We start from the raw sequence: 18,773 nt of genomic DNA, 5'->3' as shown, positions 1-18,773 counted from the left end.
GCCTTGAATCTCAGAATCCCACATCGAAAGTTAAGTAAGTTTGAGTTTGTCTTATATCCCACATCGGGAGTTTAGTAAAGGTATAAAGGGTTTCACCTTTATAAATAAGATGTTTTGGTTTTAGTTTGTAATCCCAGAGAGTTAGACACCAAGAGAATAGCTAAGTGAGTAGGCTATTAAAGGGTGTAATTGGGTTTTGGGTTAAGTTTTGAGTAAGGAGTTTTAGGAGACTTTTCTCATTCTAAAAGTCTCACCATTGTAAAGACTTATTTGATAGTGAATTAGATTTGAAGTAGGCCATTTTGAGTTGGGCCGAACCAAATATATTTGTGTGTTCTTATTCTTAATTTGAGCTTGTTATTTTGTGTGTGGTTGCTGCGCGTGGGTATTGTGGTATTTCCCAACAAGTGGTATCAGAGCGAGGTTCGAGGTTTAAAGTTCGTGGGTCCAAGAGATCGTGAAGCAGTGTTTGAAGATGTCTGAAGAAGGTATGTCTGGTATGTCTATGCCTAAGTTTGAGATTCCGTTATTTGATGGAAAGAGTAATTTTATGTTATGGCAAAGTACGATTCAAGATCTGTTAGTACAACAAGGGTTGGATCAGGCATTAGAGAGTAGTAAGCCTGAGGGAATGTCTGATGCTAATTGGAATAGGATTCAGAAGAAGGCTGTTAGTACTATTAGATTGGCATTAGCTCCAGAAGTAAAGTACAGTGTGTTGACTGAGAGTACTCCGAAGAGTTTGTGGGATAAGCTTGAAGGTATTTATGCTTCGAAGTCGTTGACTAATAGATTATGTTTGAAGATGGATCTGTATTCTTTGAAGATGGAAGAAGGTATGAGTCTTCACAATCACCTGAATGAGTTTAATAGATTGGTTTCTCAATTGCTAGCGATTTCTGTTGATGAGTTAAAAGATGAAGAGAAGGCTTTAATTTTGCTGGCATCTTTGCCCAAGTCTTATAGGCCTTTAGTTCAGACTGTGTTGGTAGGTAGGTCTACTTTAAAGTTGGATGATGTGACTGCTTTATTGCGTGAGAATGAAAGGTTTATGGGAGCTCAGAACTCATCACCTGTGGGGAGTACACTAGCTGTAGAGGGTTTTGATCGAGGGAGGACTCAAAAGAGGATTGATGGATCGAGATGGAGATCCAAGTCAAGAGACAGAGATTACAGTGATGTAGAATGTTATTATTGTGGTGAGAAGGGACATATCCAAGTGCGCTGCAGGAAGCTGAGAAGGGATATGGCTGCTTTCAAAAGGGCGAATGATGAGAAGAAATCAGATGAAGAAAAGAGTGATACTGCTGCTATTTTGTCTGATGATGATGATGTTGTTTTGACAACTTGTGTGGATGAGACCCAGACTTTGAAAAGTGACAAAGGTTGGGTTTTAGATTCAGCTGCTACAGTTCATGTTTGTAATGATAAGAGCTGCTTTGTGGAGTTGAATGAGAATGAAAAGTATGGGGATATTGTGATTGCTAACAAAGAAAAGGTGCAGATTCAAGGCATTGGGAGTGTTCGCCTTAGATCTCACAATGGTGTTATTAGGACACTTCGTCATGTAAGGTATGTACCAAATTGTCACTACAATTTGATTGCTTTAGGTGAGTTATCTTCTCGGGGATACACATTTTATGGTAGTAATGATTGGTTGAAAGTGTATAAGAATGATAGTGTGATTTTACAAGGGAATATGGTCAATCACTTGTACATGTTTGATGGAGGCTCAGTTGCTGGAATGCCTGTGATGAAAGAAAAGAAGAAAGGTAAGCATGTTAGCTTTGCAGATACTGTTGAAGTGTTTGGAGATTCAAGTCAAGGGAGGATTTGTTGGGATTTGCCTTGAATCTCAGAATCCCACATCGAAAGTTAAGTAAGTTTGAGTTTGTCTTATATCCCACATCGGGAGTTTAGTAAAGGTATAAAGGGTTTCACCTTTATAAATAAGATGTTTTGGTTTTAGTTTGTAATCCCAGAGAGTTAGACACCAAGAGAATAGCTAAGTGAGTAGGCTATTAAAGGGTGTAATTGGGTTTTGGGTTAAGTTTTGAGTAAGGAGTTTTAGGAGACTTTTCTCATTCTAAAAGTCTCACCATTGTAAAGACTTATTTGATAGTGAATTAGATTTGAAGTAGGCCATTTTGAGTTGGGCCGAACCAAATATATTTGTGTGTTCTTATTCTTGATTTGAACTTGTTATTTTGTGTGTGGTTGCTGCGCGTGGGTATTGTGGTATTTCCCAACACTACTTTCAAGATTTTCAAGGCCTATTGAATATTATTTTCATGAATGCATGAATATTGCATTCATTTTTTGGGGGTTTTGATGTTTTGTTGTGATTTGTGTTTTTTATTCTATTATTTATTTTTAGTTATTTTGATGTGAGATGTATGTTTTTCTCATTTTTATTTTTATTTATTTTATATAAATAAATCAAAATCAAAATCTTTGACAAAACAAAAAATCTAATAGTCATTATATCAAGATTTTGTTCTTTTTGATTAATTTCATCTCTTTTTAGCTCAATAACATTGTTTATCATATATTTTGAAATTTGTCAAGTTTTTAAAAGTTTTAATTTCTTTGTGACTTGATATCTTTAATATATATATATATATATATATACTTTATATATACATGGATAATAATAGTAATTTATTAATATTAATTTATGTATCTACATGCATACTTAAATAGATAAATCTAGTCGATATAAATAATATCAATTTTGTAAAATATAATTGATCTTATTTTTTGTATGAGACTCAAATTAAAGTCAAGAGTTAAAGTTTGTAAACACAGAAAATATCCAATTATTTAAAGATATTTAACACTTTTTGTAAGTAAAAGTTAAATTGATTTTGAAAATTGAATTATCAAATATATTGGAAAACTTTAATCATTGAAAATTAAATTAAAGACACCCTAAGTGAAAGATGAAAAAGAATAGCATATATCAAACAAAGAAGAGAAAACAAATCATAATAAGAATGAAATAAAAGAAAACAATTTCTCCCAATTTATGGGCATAAAAAGAAACAGAATACCAGAAATAAAAGTAACAACCAATCTAAATGATGCTTCTGTAAGACCCTTAAGTAGAATAAAAAGCAGGGGAAAAAAAACCTAAAATATAACAAGAAGCAAAGTATATAAAAAGTTTTAGAATATTATTAAATGTTGGGTAATTTTGCAGTTTTTTCTTTTCTTTATTTAATGAATAAAGGGAATTGAGATCAATTAATTAGACTATCAATAATTAAACCCAAAGAGCTTAAAGTTAAAATGAAAATCTTAAACAAATAATTGAAAAAAAGCCAATATCAGTAGTGAAAGAAGTAAAGGTATAGCGTTAATGAAACAGAAAGGAAAAAACAAAATCATGAAAAGCATGAAAAAAAAATAGAGTACCGTAATTAAATTACCTTATAACGACCTTTAGTTGAGCTCCTAGATAGGCTGTTGCTTCTGCAAGAGCTTGAATAGAAATAAACCAAATTTATGAGTCTGGTTATGGTGTCACTTTCATGATGGGTTCCACAGGTTTGATTACAAGTAGCCGTCAACGTTGATTTTTTTGGCTTAATAGTTTGTTTCACACGACAAGAGGTAGAATTCACTACCAATGACGAAATAGAACAACAAACTTTCATAGACTTCTAGCTGTAAACAACAAAATACTAATCCGTCATTTGATGTCAGTTAACCAATCATCAATTGCCTCGCCATATGAAACAAATTTCTTCGTACGTGTTGAAAATATTGTCACAGATCTTTTTCTTTATTCCTTTTCCCATTTTTTGAATATAATTAATTTTACAAAATATCAAACTTTTGAGCTCAATTTTCCACTTCTAGTCTTTTGGTGGAAAAAAATAAATAGAGAACAAAAAATAATTTCTAAACCATCCTTCTTGATTATGGTTAATATTGATCGGTAATCGTTTTGATATTATTTATAAAAATTTATATTTAATTTATAAAATATTTGTAGACACCCAATTGAGTCCGGCCCAGATCAATTGGGCTTGGCCCAAATGGGTAGGGCCCAATTCAATTTGTCCTGTATTATTTTGTATTTTATGTATTTTATGTATTTTATTATTATGTATATATTTATTTATTTATTTATTTTTTATTAGATTAGATTTATATGTATATAGTTATATATTTATTATTATTTTTTTTATCTGTTCTGATTTTTCCTGATTATCAGATATTTTTTTTATAATATCTTTTGATTTATCTTTTCTAATTATCTAGTATTTTTTATTTATTTTGATTTTAATTTTGGAGGGCTAAGATTCAAGGCTGAAGAATCCCACTGTGGAGGGGAACTCAATCAGAAGAGTCCAGTGGGATTCAAAGATTGAATTCCCGTCCAAGGAGGAATTGGGATTGATCAGGAACTTCTGATCAATCCCTATAAAAGGGACTCTGGAACAGAATGCAAGGAACAGAGAAAACAGTAAGTAAAGCTACTGATTTGAGAGAAAAGGAGGCGTATAGGAAGTTAGAAAAAGTTTAGGAGTGTTCTGAGAGTGAGAAAAATTTTTTAGAAATTTTTGGCGAAAATTTTTTCTGGAAATTTCTGGGAAATTTCCAGATTCCGGCGAAAATTCCGGTGAAGTTTGAATTTTCCGACGAAAATTCCGGCCAACATTGAAGTTTCCGGTGAAGAATCCCAGAAACCGGCTACTTTCCGGCCAACTTCCGGTGAAATTTCCAGATTCCGGCGAAAATTTCCAGAATCCGGCACCGGTGTTTTTCGATTTCTAGAGAGAAGGGAGAGAAAAAGGAAGAAGAGAGAGAGAGGGGGAGGAGCGTTCTGCCGAAAAACGGAGGAAGGTGCCTTTTATACCCTCCCAAAACGACGTCGTTTTGGCCTTAAGTAACCCAGAGGATCCGCGCGTTTTGCCGCAGCCCGACCCGACCCGGGCGTCGACCCGCTTTCTGACCCGCGCGTGCCAGCCCCCTCCGAGCCGAGCCAAGCCGCCAAGCCGCTCCCCCCCGAGCCGTTTTCCTGCCTTGAGCCGAGCCGAGCCGAGCCGCGATCCGAGCCGCTCCAGGTTTTTTTTTTTTTTTTTTTTTTCTTTCTTTGAATTTTTTTATTTTATTTATTTCTTTGTTTATTTTAATTTTTATTTATTAGATTAGGTTTATGTAATATTCTTTTTATTTATTTTTTATTATTTTATTTTCTTTAAATAAAAATAAAAAATTCCAAAAAAAAATATATTTTTAGGGAAAAGTTGAAAGTATCAATTTTCCTTAGAAATAAATTTTCAAAAAATATTTTTGGGGAAAAGTTGAAAGTATCAATTTTCCTCAGAAATAAATTTCGAAAAAAAATACTTTTAGGGAAAAGTTGAAAGTATCAATTTTCCTTAAAAGAAAAATAAATTTCCAAAAAATATATATTTTTGGGGAAAAGTTGAAAGTATCAATTTTCCTTAAAAATCAAAATTTCAAAAAAAAAATATTTTTGGGGAAAAGTTGAAAGTATCAATTTTCCTTAGAAATAAATTTTCAAAAAAAGGGTTTTAGAGGAAAAGTTGAAAGTATCAATTTTCCTTGAAAATCGAAATTTCCAAAAAATATTTTTAGGGAAAAGTTGAAAGTATCAATTTTCCCTACAAAAAAAAATCATTCTTTCCTTCCTTTCTATCTTAATTTTGATTTTGTTTTTTTCTTTAAATAATCCGACGACGGAGCCTCTGTAAGTGAAACAGTAGTTTTCTTGCATACTCCTGAGGTGAGGGAATTTTCTCAATTTTCTGCTAAAAGTATTAGAGTCAATTGAGAATAATTTCCAATAACTAATTACTTGGTAAAATTTTAAAGCTTTTGGATAACACAAATTTAAGCTGGTACCATCTTTCGATGGGCGTTGTGAGGGTGCTATAACCTTCCTCACATGTAACCGAACTCCCGAACCCTGTTCTGGTTAGTAGACCTGAACCTATTCTTTTAGGGACCCTTAAGCTTAGGTGTTCCCTGAAAGGACAGATTCCTTAGGTGGCCAATCACACCTAGATTAAAAAGATTGGTGGCGACTCCCAAAAGTCAATGTCTAGCGATAGATCCCCGGATCTAGACGTTATGACAGCTTGATGACTCCGCTGGGGACTTTGAGAGTCAGGCCAGCAAATGAATTTGTGTTATCCAAAAGCCTAATAAAATTGAACCTTTTTGTATATATGTGTATTATTCATTCATGTTTTATTTACCTTGTTAATTATGTCATTCATGTGCATGTGCATAACATGAGCTCTACACCCGAGCTCTGTCCCTCTAGGAGGGAGTAAAGTACCTATTGCTTTCGTGAGGTCTAATGCCTCCGCAGTGGCTAGCGAAATACTCCCACTCAAATTGAACATTTTTCGCTTGTAGCCTGTAATGGGTAAGGATTATGGTGCCTTACTAGTCTGTGATGGACAGGGATGTAAGGAACAATTTGAGGACCTTTAGACCCTGACCTTAAAACTACATATAGTGAACCTTAGAAGTGCCTACACCTAAGATAGAGCCCTTTCTACCCAATGATAGATATGCCTTGAAATTAGGACACAAAAAGGGTGTTTGTCTAATCATTTTGATTGTTTAACTTTGTGTGTTATTTTTATTATATGTAACATTATGCATCAGCATCACTTTCGTTTCATCCACGGAACTAACCATGTTGTTTGTCTGATTGTATGCATCTGTATTCTTTTCATGATCATGTTTCAACACAATCATTTGCATTCATTTCATACTAGATTTCATTCAGAAAAATGTACATTTCATTTGTATATCAAAGCATCATACATAAGGCACAGCATAACATTTCTAATCATAAGTATGGTACTCAAGGTCCCAGGATAGCTCCATCTAGCGAAAACCCTGCTCATCCATACAACACAAGGTCCAGAGCAAGGCAAATGGAGGAAGAAAGTTCTCATAGATTTGAAAAGCTAGAAAAAGCTCAGGAGAAGATTGAAAATGAACTTAGCAAAATTCTGGAGGCCCTCAATAACATGAATAAGGGGAAAGGGGTTGAAGGAAATACAAGCCAACAAGTTCCCCATTTACAAGAAGTGGCTGACCCTTTGTACCCTCCAGGTTTTGGCCCACCTCAAGCCCAGTCTGCCCAAGAGGTCCTGCCACAACATTTCGCCTATCCTGGAATGCCATCAGCTTTCAACCCAGGGCAGTATAACAGCTATATAAATCCTGTCTTCACTGAAAAGGCAGCAGAACCAATTCCTGATCTAGAAGAGAAGGAGAAGGAAAAGATGAGAGTAGAGGCTGAGGAAAGTTTCAAGATTAGCATGTTAGAGCAGAGGCTACGGGCTGTAGAAGGATTTAACTTTTATGGGTCAGTTGATGCTGCTGGGCTCTGCCTAGTTCCTGATGTGGTTATTTCCTATAAGTTCAAAGTACCGAAATTTGAAAAATATGACGGTACAAAGTGCCCCAAAACCTACATCACTATGTATTGCAGAAAGATGGCAGCTCATGCACATGATGAAAAACTCTTGATGCATGTTTTCCAGGACAGTCTTACTGGCTCTGCCGCCAGATGGTATGTTCAGTTGGATAGGACTCGTATTCGCTCTTGGAGTGATATGGCACATGACTTCATCAGTCAATATCGACACATTATCGATTTGGCTCCTGATCGTTTGTCTTTGCAGAATCTGGAGAAAAAGTCAAACGAGTCTTTTAAAGAGTACGCCCAGAGATGGAGAGATATAGCTTCACAGGTACAACCTCCTCTGACAAAAAAAGAGACCACAGTGCTGTTTGTTAGCACTTTGAAACCTCCTTATTATGAAAAGATGATAGGGAATGCAACAAAGAATTTTGCTAACATGGTGATCTCTGGAGAAATTATTGAAAGTGCCATAAAAAATGGCAAGTTGAAAGGAGGAGAAACCAAGAAGGCATCAGAAAAGAAAGAAGCTCAAGCTCAAGCTGTGAGCTTCGATAGACAACAATTCAGGGGTTATCAACCCTATCCATCCCAAGGCTACTCTCCATACTATCCCGCTGTGAATAATGCCTCATCCTACCCATACCAGCTAGCTCCCCAACCATCTTATTCATCCACTTATCGCCTTAACATTCAAGCTCCTGTAAGAACCCAAATTCGCCCTACTAACCCAGCCAGTGGCTCGCGAGAACAACGGACTACTCGAGAAAAACCTGTATTTGATCCAATCCCTATGACTTATACAGAGTTATATCGAGAGCTTTATAATAGCCATTTGATTGCCCCCAGCCATGTGGAACCACTTAAACCACCCTATCCAAAGTGGTATGATCCTACAGCCCGTTGTGACTATCATTATGGAATTACTGGCCATTCTACTGAAAATTGCACTGCTTTAAAGTATAAGGTGCAACGATTGATCAATGATGGAATGGTAAGTTTTGATCAAGGAAAAGCAACAGCACCTAATGTTAGTGTACTGAGCGAAAGTCAAGAACAGAAAGGATCTGGAGATTCACAATGAATTGAGGGGCAAGATGTCAATGGAGATAAGGCTGGTTGAAGGTTTCTTCTGTCATTTTGGGATTTCTTTTCAAAAATGTTAGATTTTTTTTTTTGCAATATGACTTCACTTGTTATCATTTTAATAAAAGTAAGTCAATGCATTTCATTACATTTTTCTCTTTCACTTTACCATTATTCCATGCCTTGTTACCTTCCATAACTTCACACTCCCATTCTTAAATTTCAGATGATGAATATTTAGACAATGATAACAATAATTCTGGAATTTAATTTTGAGAACTCATTCACAGAGGAGATGATTTGAGCGAAAATAAAGAGGGTAAGCCATCACCAGAGATGAAAGAGATATATCTTGAAGGTGTGCAATATTTTATACAAGTTCATGAGCTCTGTTCAATAGATGATGTTCAAGAAAGGTATTCACAATTGAGATGAAAAATGGCCATCTTTTTTTTTACCATTTGAAAAACCATTTATTGTTACCCCTTTGAGCTTATCATTTTTTTTTTTAAAAACCCCAACCAAGGATCACCCTCTACACTGGAGGGTAAATTTTGAAAAAAAAAAAAAAAAAAAAAAAAACACCACAAAAGGTCTCAAAGATGAAAAGAGAAAGAAAAGCAAAAAAAAAATAAATGCCACACATGATTTGGGGCAAAGTAATGAGATCCTTTGTGTGAGAAAAAAAGCAGTGAAATGATGTGGGGCAAAATACCAAGTTGTATCAAATGATCTTTTGGTTTTGAACCTTTTTAATATATGTTTTGAGCCTATTATATCCATTTTTTTTGACCCTTCACCTTGGCCTACATTACAGCCTTGAAAAGTCCATTTAGATCAAGTGTGAATACTCAACTTGAATGATCATATGTTGAACGAAGGTATGCTCACGAGGAAGCAATGAAATCATGCTCTAAAGTTGGACGTATGAAAGATATCAACAATGGATGAAAAAAAAAAAGAAAAAAAAAGAAAAAAAAAGAAAAAAAAAGAAAAAATGAGAAAAAAAAAAGAAGGAAAAAATGAGAAAATGAAAAAAAGAGATTCAAATTGAAAACCTGAAAGGGTGATCTTAGTAGAAAAAAATTAAGTCAAATGGCTCACATGAATGAAAGATCAAAGACATCTGAAGATCCCTCAAAGACTGGGGCAGAGTTCGCCAAGCTCAAGATGACTTCAACAGTAAATGGAATGAGTTTTTGAAAAAAAAATCCTAGATTAATGTTGAAAATTGTCTGAATATTCATCATTTGGACATACCATTCACCTCAATGACATCTAATTTACTTCCTTTCCCATTTATTTTCTACCAAAATAGATCTCCATTGATTATCTTTACCATAATTCACCTTCTGTTCTCTTATTGTTTCACCCCTAGAATGAATTGAGAAAATGCTTGATTGCATTGTATTTGTCAGGATTTGAAATGATAACGAATGAATGAATATGTGCTTAAAAGAGTCTTGCATTCATTTGAAAAGAAATCTAAGATGATGGTGGAGACAAAATGAAGAAATGGTAGAAACCTAGAGGAGATGATTTAGAAGGATATATGATGTGATCAAATGAAGAAATGGGGCAGTGATACAATCAAGTGATGAGTACGAGGATGAATTGGTCAATATGACTTGCAAGTTGTGATTGAATGATGAAGATAAAATCTGTTTTGGAAAGGTTAATGCTGAGACACCTATGAGTAATGACCCAGTGATGGTGGATGAAACTTGTTTTGAAATTTGTTAGTGCTGAGAAATTCATTGAATGATGGTCAAGTGATGATCGATCGATGAAGCTTATTCCAAAGTATTGAGAAACTGAACAAGGAAGAATGTGAGTGGAAAAGACAAATTGAGAGCTACATTGGTTCGATCCTAGAAGAGCAGTGCAATTGGATCCTTAAGGAATCAAAGGGCTTGACGCCCAAGAAAGAAAAAAAGAGCTTGAGAAACTTGAGTACCATACATTGAACAGGAATTGATTGACCAACATTTGCATAGCATGCATTGAAAATCATGCACATTGCATAGCATACACTACTTTCAGAAAAGTATAGTGTACAAATTCAAGAAGCAGGGGTGTTCCAACATCCCACATGAAAAAGACAGATATGAAAAGACTTTGCAAGTTTGAGAAGAAACTTGTCAGGTAAGTTCCTAATCCTTGAAATAGGATGTCTCTTGGTATCGGGGTTGATTTATAAGACCTTTGGGCATAATCTCCTGAAATCCCTTCAAACACAACTTTCAACTCCTTCAGACATGATCGTCTAGGAGTATTTACTTTCCAAAGTCGTGGTACCTCTGTTTAGAGGAGCAATTTACTTTTCCAAGTTCGTTGCCTCTGTTTAGAGGAGCAATTTACTTTTCAAAGTCGTGGTACCTCTGTTTAGAGGAGCAATTTACTTTTCAAAGTCGTGGTGCCTCTGTTTAGAGGAGCAATTTACTTTTCAAAGTCGTGGTACCTCTGTTTAGAGGAGCAATTTACTTTTCAAAATTCGTTGCCTCTGTTTAGAGGAGCAATTTACTTTTCAAAGTCGTGGTGCCTCTGTTTAGAGGAGCAATTTACTTTTCAAAGTTCGTTGCCTCTGTTTAGAGGAGCAATTTATTTTCCAAAGTCGTTGCCTCTGTTTAGAGGAGCAATTTACTTTTCCAAGTTCGTTGCCTCTGTTTAGAGGAGCAATTTACTTTCCAAAGTCGTGGTACCTCTGTTTAGAGGAGCAATTTACTTTTCAAAAGTCGTGGTGCCTCTGTTTAGAGGAGCTTTGGTAAAAAAAAAAAAAAAACAAAAAAAAAACCAAAAAAATGTTGAGTTGAGTCTTGATTGGGTGTCTACGTCTTTGCGCAATTTTTGTTTCACAAAAAATGTGCAAAGAGGGGCAGCTGTAGACACCCAATTGGGTCCGGCCCAGATCAATTGGGCCTGGCCCAAATGGGTAGGGCCCAATTCAATTTGTCCTGTATTATTTTGTATTTTATGTATTTTATGTATTTTATTATTATGTATATATTTATTTATTTATTTATTTTTTATTAGATTAGATTTATATGTATATAGTTATATATTTATTATTATTTTTTTTATCTGTTCTGATTTTTCCTGATTATCAGATATTTTTTTTATAATATCTTTTGATTTATCTTTTCTAATTATCTAGTATTTTTTATTTATTTTGATTTTAATTTTGGAGGGCTAAGATTCAAGGCTGAAGAATCCCACTGTGGAGGGGAACTCAATCAGAAGAGTCCAGTGGGATTCAAAGATTGAATTCCCGTCCAAGGAGGAATTGGGATTGATTAGGAACTCCTGATCAATCCCTATAAAAGGGACTCTGGAACAGAATGCAAGGAACAGAGAAAACAGTAAGTAAAGCTACTGATTTGAGAGAAAAGGAGGCGTATAGGAAGTTAGAAAAAGTTTAGGAGTGTAGAAATTTTTGGCGAAAATTTTTTCTGGAAATTTCTGGGAAATTTCCAGATTCCGGCGAAAATTTCGGCGAAGTTTGAATTTTCCGGCGAAAATTCCGGCCAACATTGAAGTTTCCGGCAACCTGCCCAGTTTCCGGCGAAGAATCCCAGAAACCGGCTACTTTCCGGCCAACTTTCGGTGAAATTTCCAGATTCTGGCGAAAATTTCCAGAATCCGGCACCGGTGTTCTTCGGTTTCTAGAGAGAAGGGAGAGAAAAAGGAAGAAGAGAGAGAGAGGGGGAGGAGCGTTCTGCCGAAAAACGGAGGAAGGTGCCTTTTATACCCTCCCAAAACGACGTCGTTTTGGCCTTAAGTAACCCAGAGGATCCTCGCGTTTTGCCGCAACCCGACCCGACCCGGGCGTCGACCCGCGCTTGCCAGCCCCCTCCGAGCCGAGCCGAGCCGAGCCAAGCCGCTAAGCCGCTCCCCCCCGAGCCGTTTTCCTGCCTTGAGCCGAGCCGAGCCGAGCCGCGATCCGAGCCGCTCCAGGTTTTTTTTTTTTTTTTTTTTTCTTTGTTTATTTTAATTTTTATTTATTAGATTAGGTTTATGTAATATTCTTTTTATTTATTTTTTATTATTTTATTTTCTTTAAATAAAAATAAAAAATTCCAAAAAAAAATATATTTTTAGGGAAAAGTTGAAAGTATCAATTTTCCTTAGAAATAAATTTTCAAAAAATATTTTTGGGGAAAAGTTGAAAGTATCAATTTTCCTCAGAAATAAATTTAAAAAAAAAAAATATTTTTGGGGAAAAATTGAAACTATCAATTTTCCTCAGAAATAAATTTCGAAAAAAAATATTTTTAGGGAAAAGTTGAAAGTATCAATTTTCCTTAAAAGAAAAATAAATTTCCAAAAAAAATATATTTTTGGGGAAAAGTTGAAAGTATCAATTTTCCTTAAAAATCAAAATTTCAAAAAAAAAATATTTTTGGGGAAAAGTTGAAAGTATCAATTTTCCTTAGAAATAAATTTTCAAAAAAAGGGTTTTAGAGGAAAAGTTGAAAGTATCAATTTTTCTTGAAAATCGAAATTTCCAAAAAATATTTTTAGGGAAAAGTTGAAAGTATCAATTTTCCCTACAAAAAAAAATCATTCTTTCCTTCCTTTCTATCTTAATTTTGATTTTGTTTTTTTCTTTAAATAATCCGACGACGGAGCCTCTGTAAGTGAAACAGTAGTTTTCTTGCATACTCCTGAGGTGAGGGAATTTTCTCAATTTTCTGCTAAAAGTATTAGAGTCAATTGAGAATAATTTCCAATAACTAATTACTTGGTAAAATTTTAAAGCTTTTGGATAACACAAATTTAAGCTGGTACCATCTTTTGATGGGCGTTGTGAGGGTGCTATAACCTTCCTCACACGTAACCGAACTCCCGAACCCTGTTCTGGTTAGTAGATCTGAACCTATTCTTTTAGGGACCCTTAAGCTTAGGTGTTCCCTGAAAGGACAGATTCCTTAGGTGGCCAATCACACCTAGATAAAAAAAATTGGTGGCGACTCCCAAAAGTCAATGTCTAGCGATAGATCCCCGGATCTAGACGTTATGACAATATTATTTATTTTAATTTAAAAATTTTATGATTTTATTTTATAAAAAATATTTCACAAGTCTAAATTTAAATTTTTACATATATATATCATACTATATTCAAATATTTTTTTAATATAAAATTTAAGGCATCACAAATTCATCATCAACACTACTATTTCCAACTTCAAAAACTTGGCCTAGTTGTTCAGTTAAGTCCCTGCATAAAAGATGGTATTGCTCGGATTAAACATGATTTCTAATTCTAAGCTCCATGTTGTTGACGCTTTTGGAACACATTCTTCATTTTCTTATTACTACTTGTCAAAAATATATTTTCATCGTGTAATGGTCAACATTCGTAAGAGAGATTTCCACATTCGTGATATTTTTCAAGGTTGCATCATTTTAACACAATGAAGAATCTGAGTTTGGATAGTGATATAGAGGTATGCCTAGTTTCTTCATAAAAAATATAGACTCCTGGAAATTTTTTTTTTTGAAATTTACACATAAATTTTCAGCTATAACTGATTGTAACAACAATTTTAAAAGTAGAAATAGACTTTAAATTAAGAAGCCCTTTTAATAAATTTCCAGCAATTTCAGTTCAAATTGCATATTACATTGGTTTTTCAGTTCGTAATCCTGCCTCATGGCAATTGCAGGATCAAAATATTCATGCATTTTGAGCTTTAAGATACTAAAAAACTAAAGCATCTAAATAATAAGTTTGCTGATCCAGATTAATGCATTTCAATAAAACTCTTTTTCCCAACTTGTCCTTTAACTAATGTTACACTTACTGCTAGAAACCTTCTCTAGATTTTTTTTTTTTTTTTGCTGCTTGTAACTCTTTCAACCCCATAACCATCGTTTTACTCACTCCTCCCGTAACTCCAATCCTCCAAATATGCCCAAATTTTGTTCATAATGTTCTTTGCAACTTCACCAATTAATTTTGAAATTAAGTGTCTTTACTTCAAAAAAATATGTTTGAGCAAAGGAAATACAATCAACAACTTTGCAGCAGAACTAAGGGTAAAAAGAATCTGGCTGACAATCAAATAGAGAGCATTTAGTTTTCGAAGATTAATACCAAGAAATTCTTGATATGTTTTTGTAACAGACATCAAACAAAGTACACAGCCAATAAATATTACACTAGAAAACAGAAGTAATTCTAAAATTGGTGAAGATGATTTGAGCGAATTGAGAGGGACACTGGTGTTCACCGGAGGAGTGAAATTTACTATTGTACTTTACTTCATTCCAGAGTGAGCATTTGCCATTTCTAATCCTGGAGCAGGTTATGTACCTAAGAAAAGATAATAACACAAAAAACATTAATTAGAATTATATATAATGACAATATAAAGCAAAAAAAGAAAACATTAACCCTCGAGTTTGTTTTTGAAGAAATTATACCTAGCTTAATGCATAGTTCTTCAAAATCACGATGAAAATCAAGACAACCCTTCATCTTTATTTGAAAAGTGTGCTTTACTTGTTTATATGAATTTCAATAAAGCATTATATATCTGTAAAGATTTTGAATTTGAACAAAGCATTTTAAGGAATTGCCATAAATAACTTGATGAAAACTTTTGTGAAAAAAGAATTAGTTTTATCAAGATGATTCAGAAAAGAATCAATCCAAATATGAGCAATTGAACAATTTGACTTTGACCTAAATTTATTCATCCTTACCTAAATTCTCACGAATCTTATAAACATCAACAAGAAGGGCAGAAACATATTAGACTTGAAAAGAACATGCATCAAGGGAGCTATAAACATCAAAGTGTGTGAGCTGTTGCTATTGCTGGTTCTGCCATATAATAAAAAAAAATAATCCTTGGTGTGCTGAAAGATCTCAAAGAAAACTGGAAAGGTCAAGCATGAGATTAACATATAAGAAAGTGAAAATAGAAAAGGATAAAGAAAAAAGAATGAATGAAAAGGAAATGTTCGAAATAAGCTACCATTGTGGTCGGGCATTTGATCAAAGAAAAAAGTGACCGCTGTAGTGGTCGAGCATTTCAACGAACATGCAACTACATGTCAAATGTAGGGATCCAACAAAGACTCGGCATTTGGATGGTTCCACTCCACCGATTCCCACCACTCCTTTGGGTATGCTTCAATAATTGTAAGAGAAGGAGAAAGAGAAGGTTGGCCATCATCTTGCCACGGAAGATTCAGAGGTATCCTCTTTAATTTTGGACAATCACGTATAACAATCTCCTCAATAGAATCACAAACCACTACTCCATTTGCACCACAAAAGCTCTTCAATTTTGGTAGATCCCACAATTCCAATTTCTTTAATCTTGGAAGAGTAAGCTTGATAGCAACTCCATTTCCTTCTCCCTCCAACTCTGACTCTGATGCTATTATTTCTTCCATATCGCAGCAATCCTCAACACGTAAAGTTTTCAAATTTTGGAGGTTGTGCAGCATCCAATTGGACGAGAACAACTTCTTTATTTTTTTACAGGTAATTATCACAATCCGAGAAAGAAATGAAAAATTATTATGTGGCACTGGGATAAACCATGAGAAAAATGACTCTTCTTCACACAAATCCACGGTGCATTCCACAATAGTCAAAACCTCAACATCAGATAAGATCTTAATACCATTTGTACAGATCATGTCACAACCTTTTAATTCAATGTATTTTTTCGAATTATTGTCGAAATCATCCCACATTAATCGATCACCCACTAAAATGAAGTATTGACGAGGCCATCTTTCTCGAGCATGCAAAGCTTGGGCATAACTGTTCCACTCATTCCAGTCAAACAAACACCCTTCAAAGATTTCCAACTTCCTCATTAATCCACTTATTTCCTCTTCACTCACGAATAATTTATAATCAAATCCAAGTATTGATAAGTGCTGAAGGGATGTGAAGTTTGCCAACATTCCATCGGCCATCTCTGTTATTTTCGTGTAACTCAAATCAAGATATTTGAGATTTACCAACCTTTCCATCTCATGAGGTATATCCTTGATTTTTGTTCCTCTAAGGTCTAACTTCCTTAAAGCTTGAAGTTTTGAAAAAGATGGCACCTTCTCTAATTGTTCACACCAACCAAGCAATAATGTAGTGAGAGTCTCCATATTAGAGATGGAATTTGGTAAACTCTTAATAAGATTTTCAGAAAGATCAAGAACCCTAAGTCCATGCATTTGCTCAAAGAAACACTCTGGAATGCTCTCTATCTTGCATCGGCACATCAATAATGTTGTGAGATTTTGGCATTTTGGGGAAGGCATTTGGGATGGAATTTGTAATTCCAAATTACACATCAATGAAGCTTTCTCCAAATCTTCGTTCCAATCTCGCACATCAGGTATCCTTTTCAATAGCATGCCAGCTCTCACCAAGAATCGTGGTCTTACACTTGTGATGCGTAATGCCATGTTCCGTACAACATCATGCAGCTTCACTTGACCTTTATCTATATTACTGTTTTCTATCATACAACTTTCTATCAAACAACTGTTTTTTAGTTTATTCAGTATGGTATGCCCCTTGTCAATCTCCGTTTGTATGCTATCCATTTCTTCCACAAGCCCTTCAGCAATCCACAGATTTATAAGCTTATCTGTATTTATTTCCCAATCTTCAGGATATAATGCACAGCAGAGGAAGCAGTGCTTCACTTTTTCATCTTGTAAACGATCATAGCTGAACTGAAGTTGTTGAAATACCTTCTCTTCCATCCCATTCACGCTTTTCACTTGTCTGTTTAATTCAAAGAGTGCATTCCTCCACTCATGAATGTCACGTACACCCTTCATACTGCTTGCTATTGTAACAATAGCCAAAGGTAAACCGGCACATTCTTCAGCAACAGATTTCACAAGGGGTAATAGATCTTGATGATTCAAAACATCTCGACCTACTTTTTCCGTGAACAACCTCCATGCATCTGGTTTTGAAAGAGTCGGCACTTTAACTTCTCGACAATCCAAATAGTGACACACATCTAATAACCGAGTTGTTACCAATAATTTGCTCCCATTAGAAGGCTCGGGGATGCCTACTTCTTCAAGAGAAAGTTTGTCCCACAGATCATCAAAGATTAACACATACTTGCCTTTACGAGCCAACATTTCGTATATCATCCCTGCTCTTATTGTTTCATCTTCATCTTCGTGAAGGGTTACATTCATTGCACGTGCAATCCTATTTTGTAGCTTAATGATGTTCATCTCCTTTGATACAGTGATCCAGATCACAATGTCAAAATTTTCAGTCTCTTTCAATAGCTGGTTGTGTACGAGCTTCATGATGGTTGTTTTCCCTATTCCTCCCATCCCCCAAACTCCAATCTTTTGAATGTCATCATTCATCAAGTAGGCCCAAATTTCTTCCATACAAGTTTTTGCAGCTCCACCGAATAAAGTTGTGGTTGATAGAGCTTGTCCAATCCACCCAGGGTTGTTAACTACCAAACCGTCGCGAAACCTACCCCGCTGAAAAAGTTCATCAACTTCTTGTATCTTCTTCAAAACATCTCCTTTGAGGAATCCACGTGAGACAAAACTACTTTCTCCAATTTTTTGTTCAAGGTCTTGGATTTTGCTGTTTACTGTTTCAACATTCCCGAGCCACAACTCAACTTCTTTCTTTAGTTTTTTTCTCGGATGCAGCTCTGTGCTTGTTCTTGACTCTGTGTCTCCTTTTAGAGCATTTAGTTCCACCTGTTTTCTATTTAGGTCTTTCATTTTCTCATCGAGCTTTGTTGGAGTGTCCCACGATTCATCAAATTTAGCAAGGAGAAAATCCATGGCTGTAAAGTCCCTACATAAATAAGAACAAATATGTATATCATAAACTGTGTTGATGGACTTTATAAGCATAACCGTGTAAATATATAGATGCAATAAATTTCTAAGAAGAGTTACTTTATTAGAAAATTTTGGTTATTAAGGATGTAAACCAATATTATATATTGCTTTAACCCCTCTGGAGATGGTGTCTTTCAAAAGCTTTGCAGCCTCTACATTTTTGTGGATGAATGCTAATATCCCAAATTATAACAATTAAAACACAGCTCTCAAGAGCAAAGGTTAGTTACTTGTAAGGCTTGGGATTGTCAAATGTTATGTAATTTGCTTTATTCTTTGCCTTATTCACTTAATGAAGAAGGAAATTGATGAGATCAATCAAACTATGAAGAATTACTAGTATAAGAATTACCAAACGATAGTTAGGAAGGACCCGAAAATATATAAAAAAAACCCA

The 18,773-nt window shown here is 34.9% G+C and overlaps 1 protein-coding gene across 1 annotated transcript; it reads right to left on the bottom strand.

Moving 5' to 3' along the window:
* Window positions 1–15,303: 15,303 nt before the first annotated feature.
* LOC149519194 (putative disease resistance protein At1g61300) lies at window positions 15,304–18,316 on the bottom strand. The gene has a single exon (XM_089760343.1). It carries the CDS (start codon window positions 18,314–18,316, stop codon window positions 15,575–15,577), a length of 2,742 nt encoding a protein of 913 aa, XP_089616469.1. The 3' UTR covers window positions 15,304–15,574.
* Between the last annotated feature and the right edge of the window lie 457 nt (window positions 18,317–18,773).

Source organism: Durio zibethinus, chromosome 4 (genome assembly GCF_047325235.1).
Source record: "Durio zibethinus cultivar Kanyao isolate XHJ-2024 chromosome 4, ASM4732523v1, whole genome shotgun sequence".
NCBI classification, from domain to species: domain Eukaryota; kingdom Viridiplantae; phylum Streptophyta; class Magnoliopsida; order Malvales; family Malvaceae; genus Durio; species Durio zibethinus.
The sequence above is the reverse complement of the archived record's forward strand: the minus strand, read 5'-3'. Positions and strand labels throughout refer to the sequence as shown.

Bases quoted from the DNA above. Each gene is read 5' to 3' on its own strand.
- LOC149519194 (XM_089760343.1), bottom strand. From the start codon at position 18,316: ATGGATTTTCTCCTTGCTAAATTTGATGAATCGTGGGACACTCCAACA.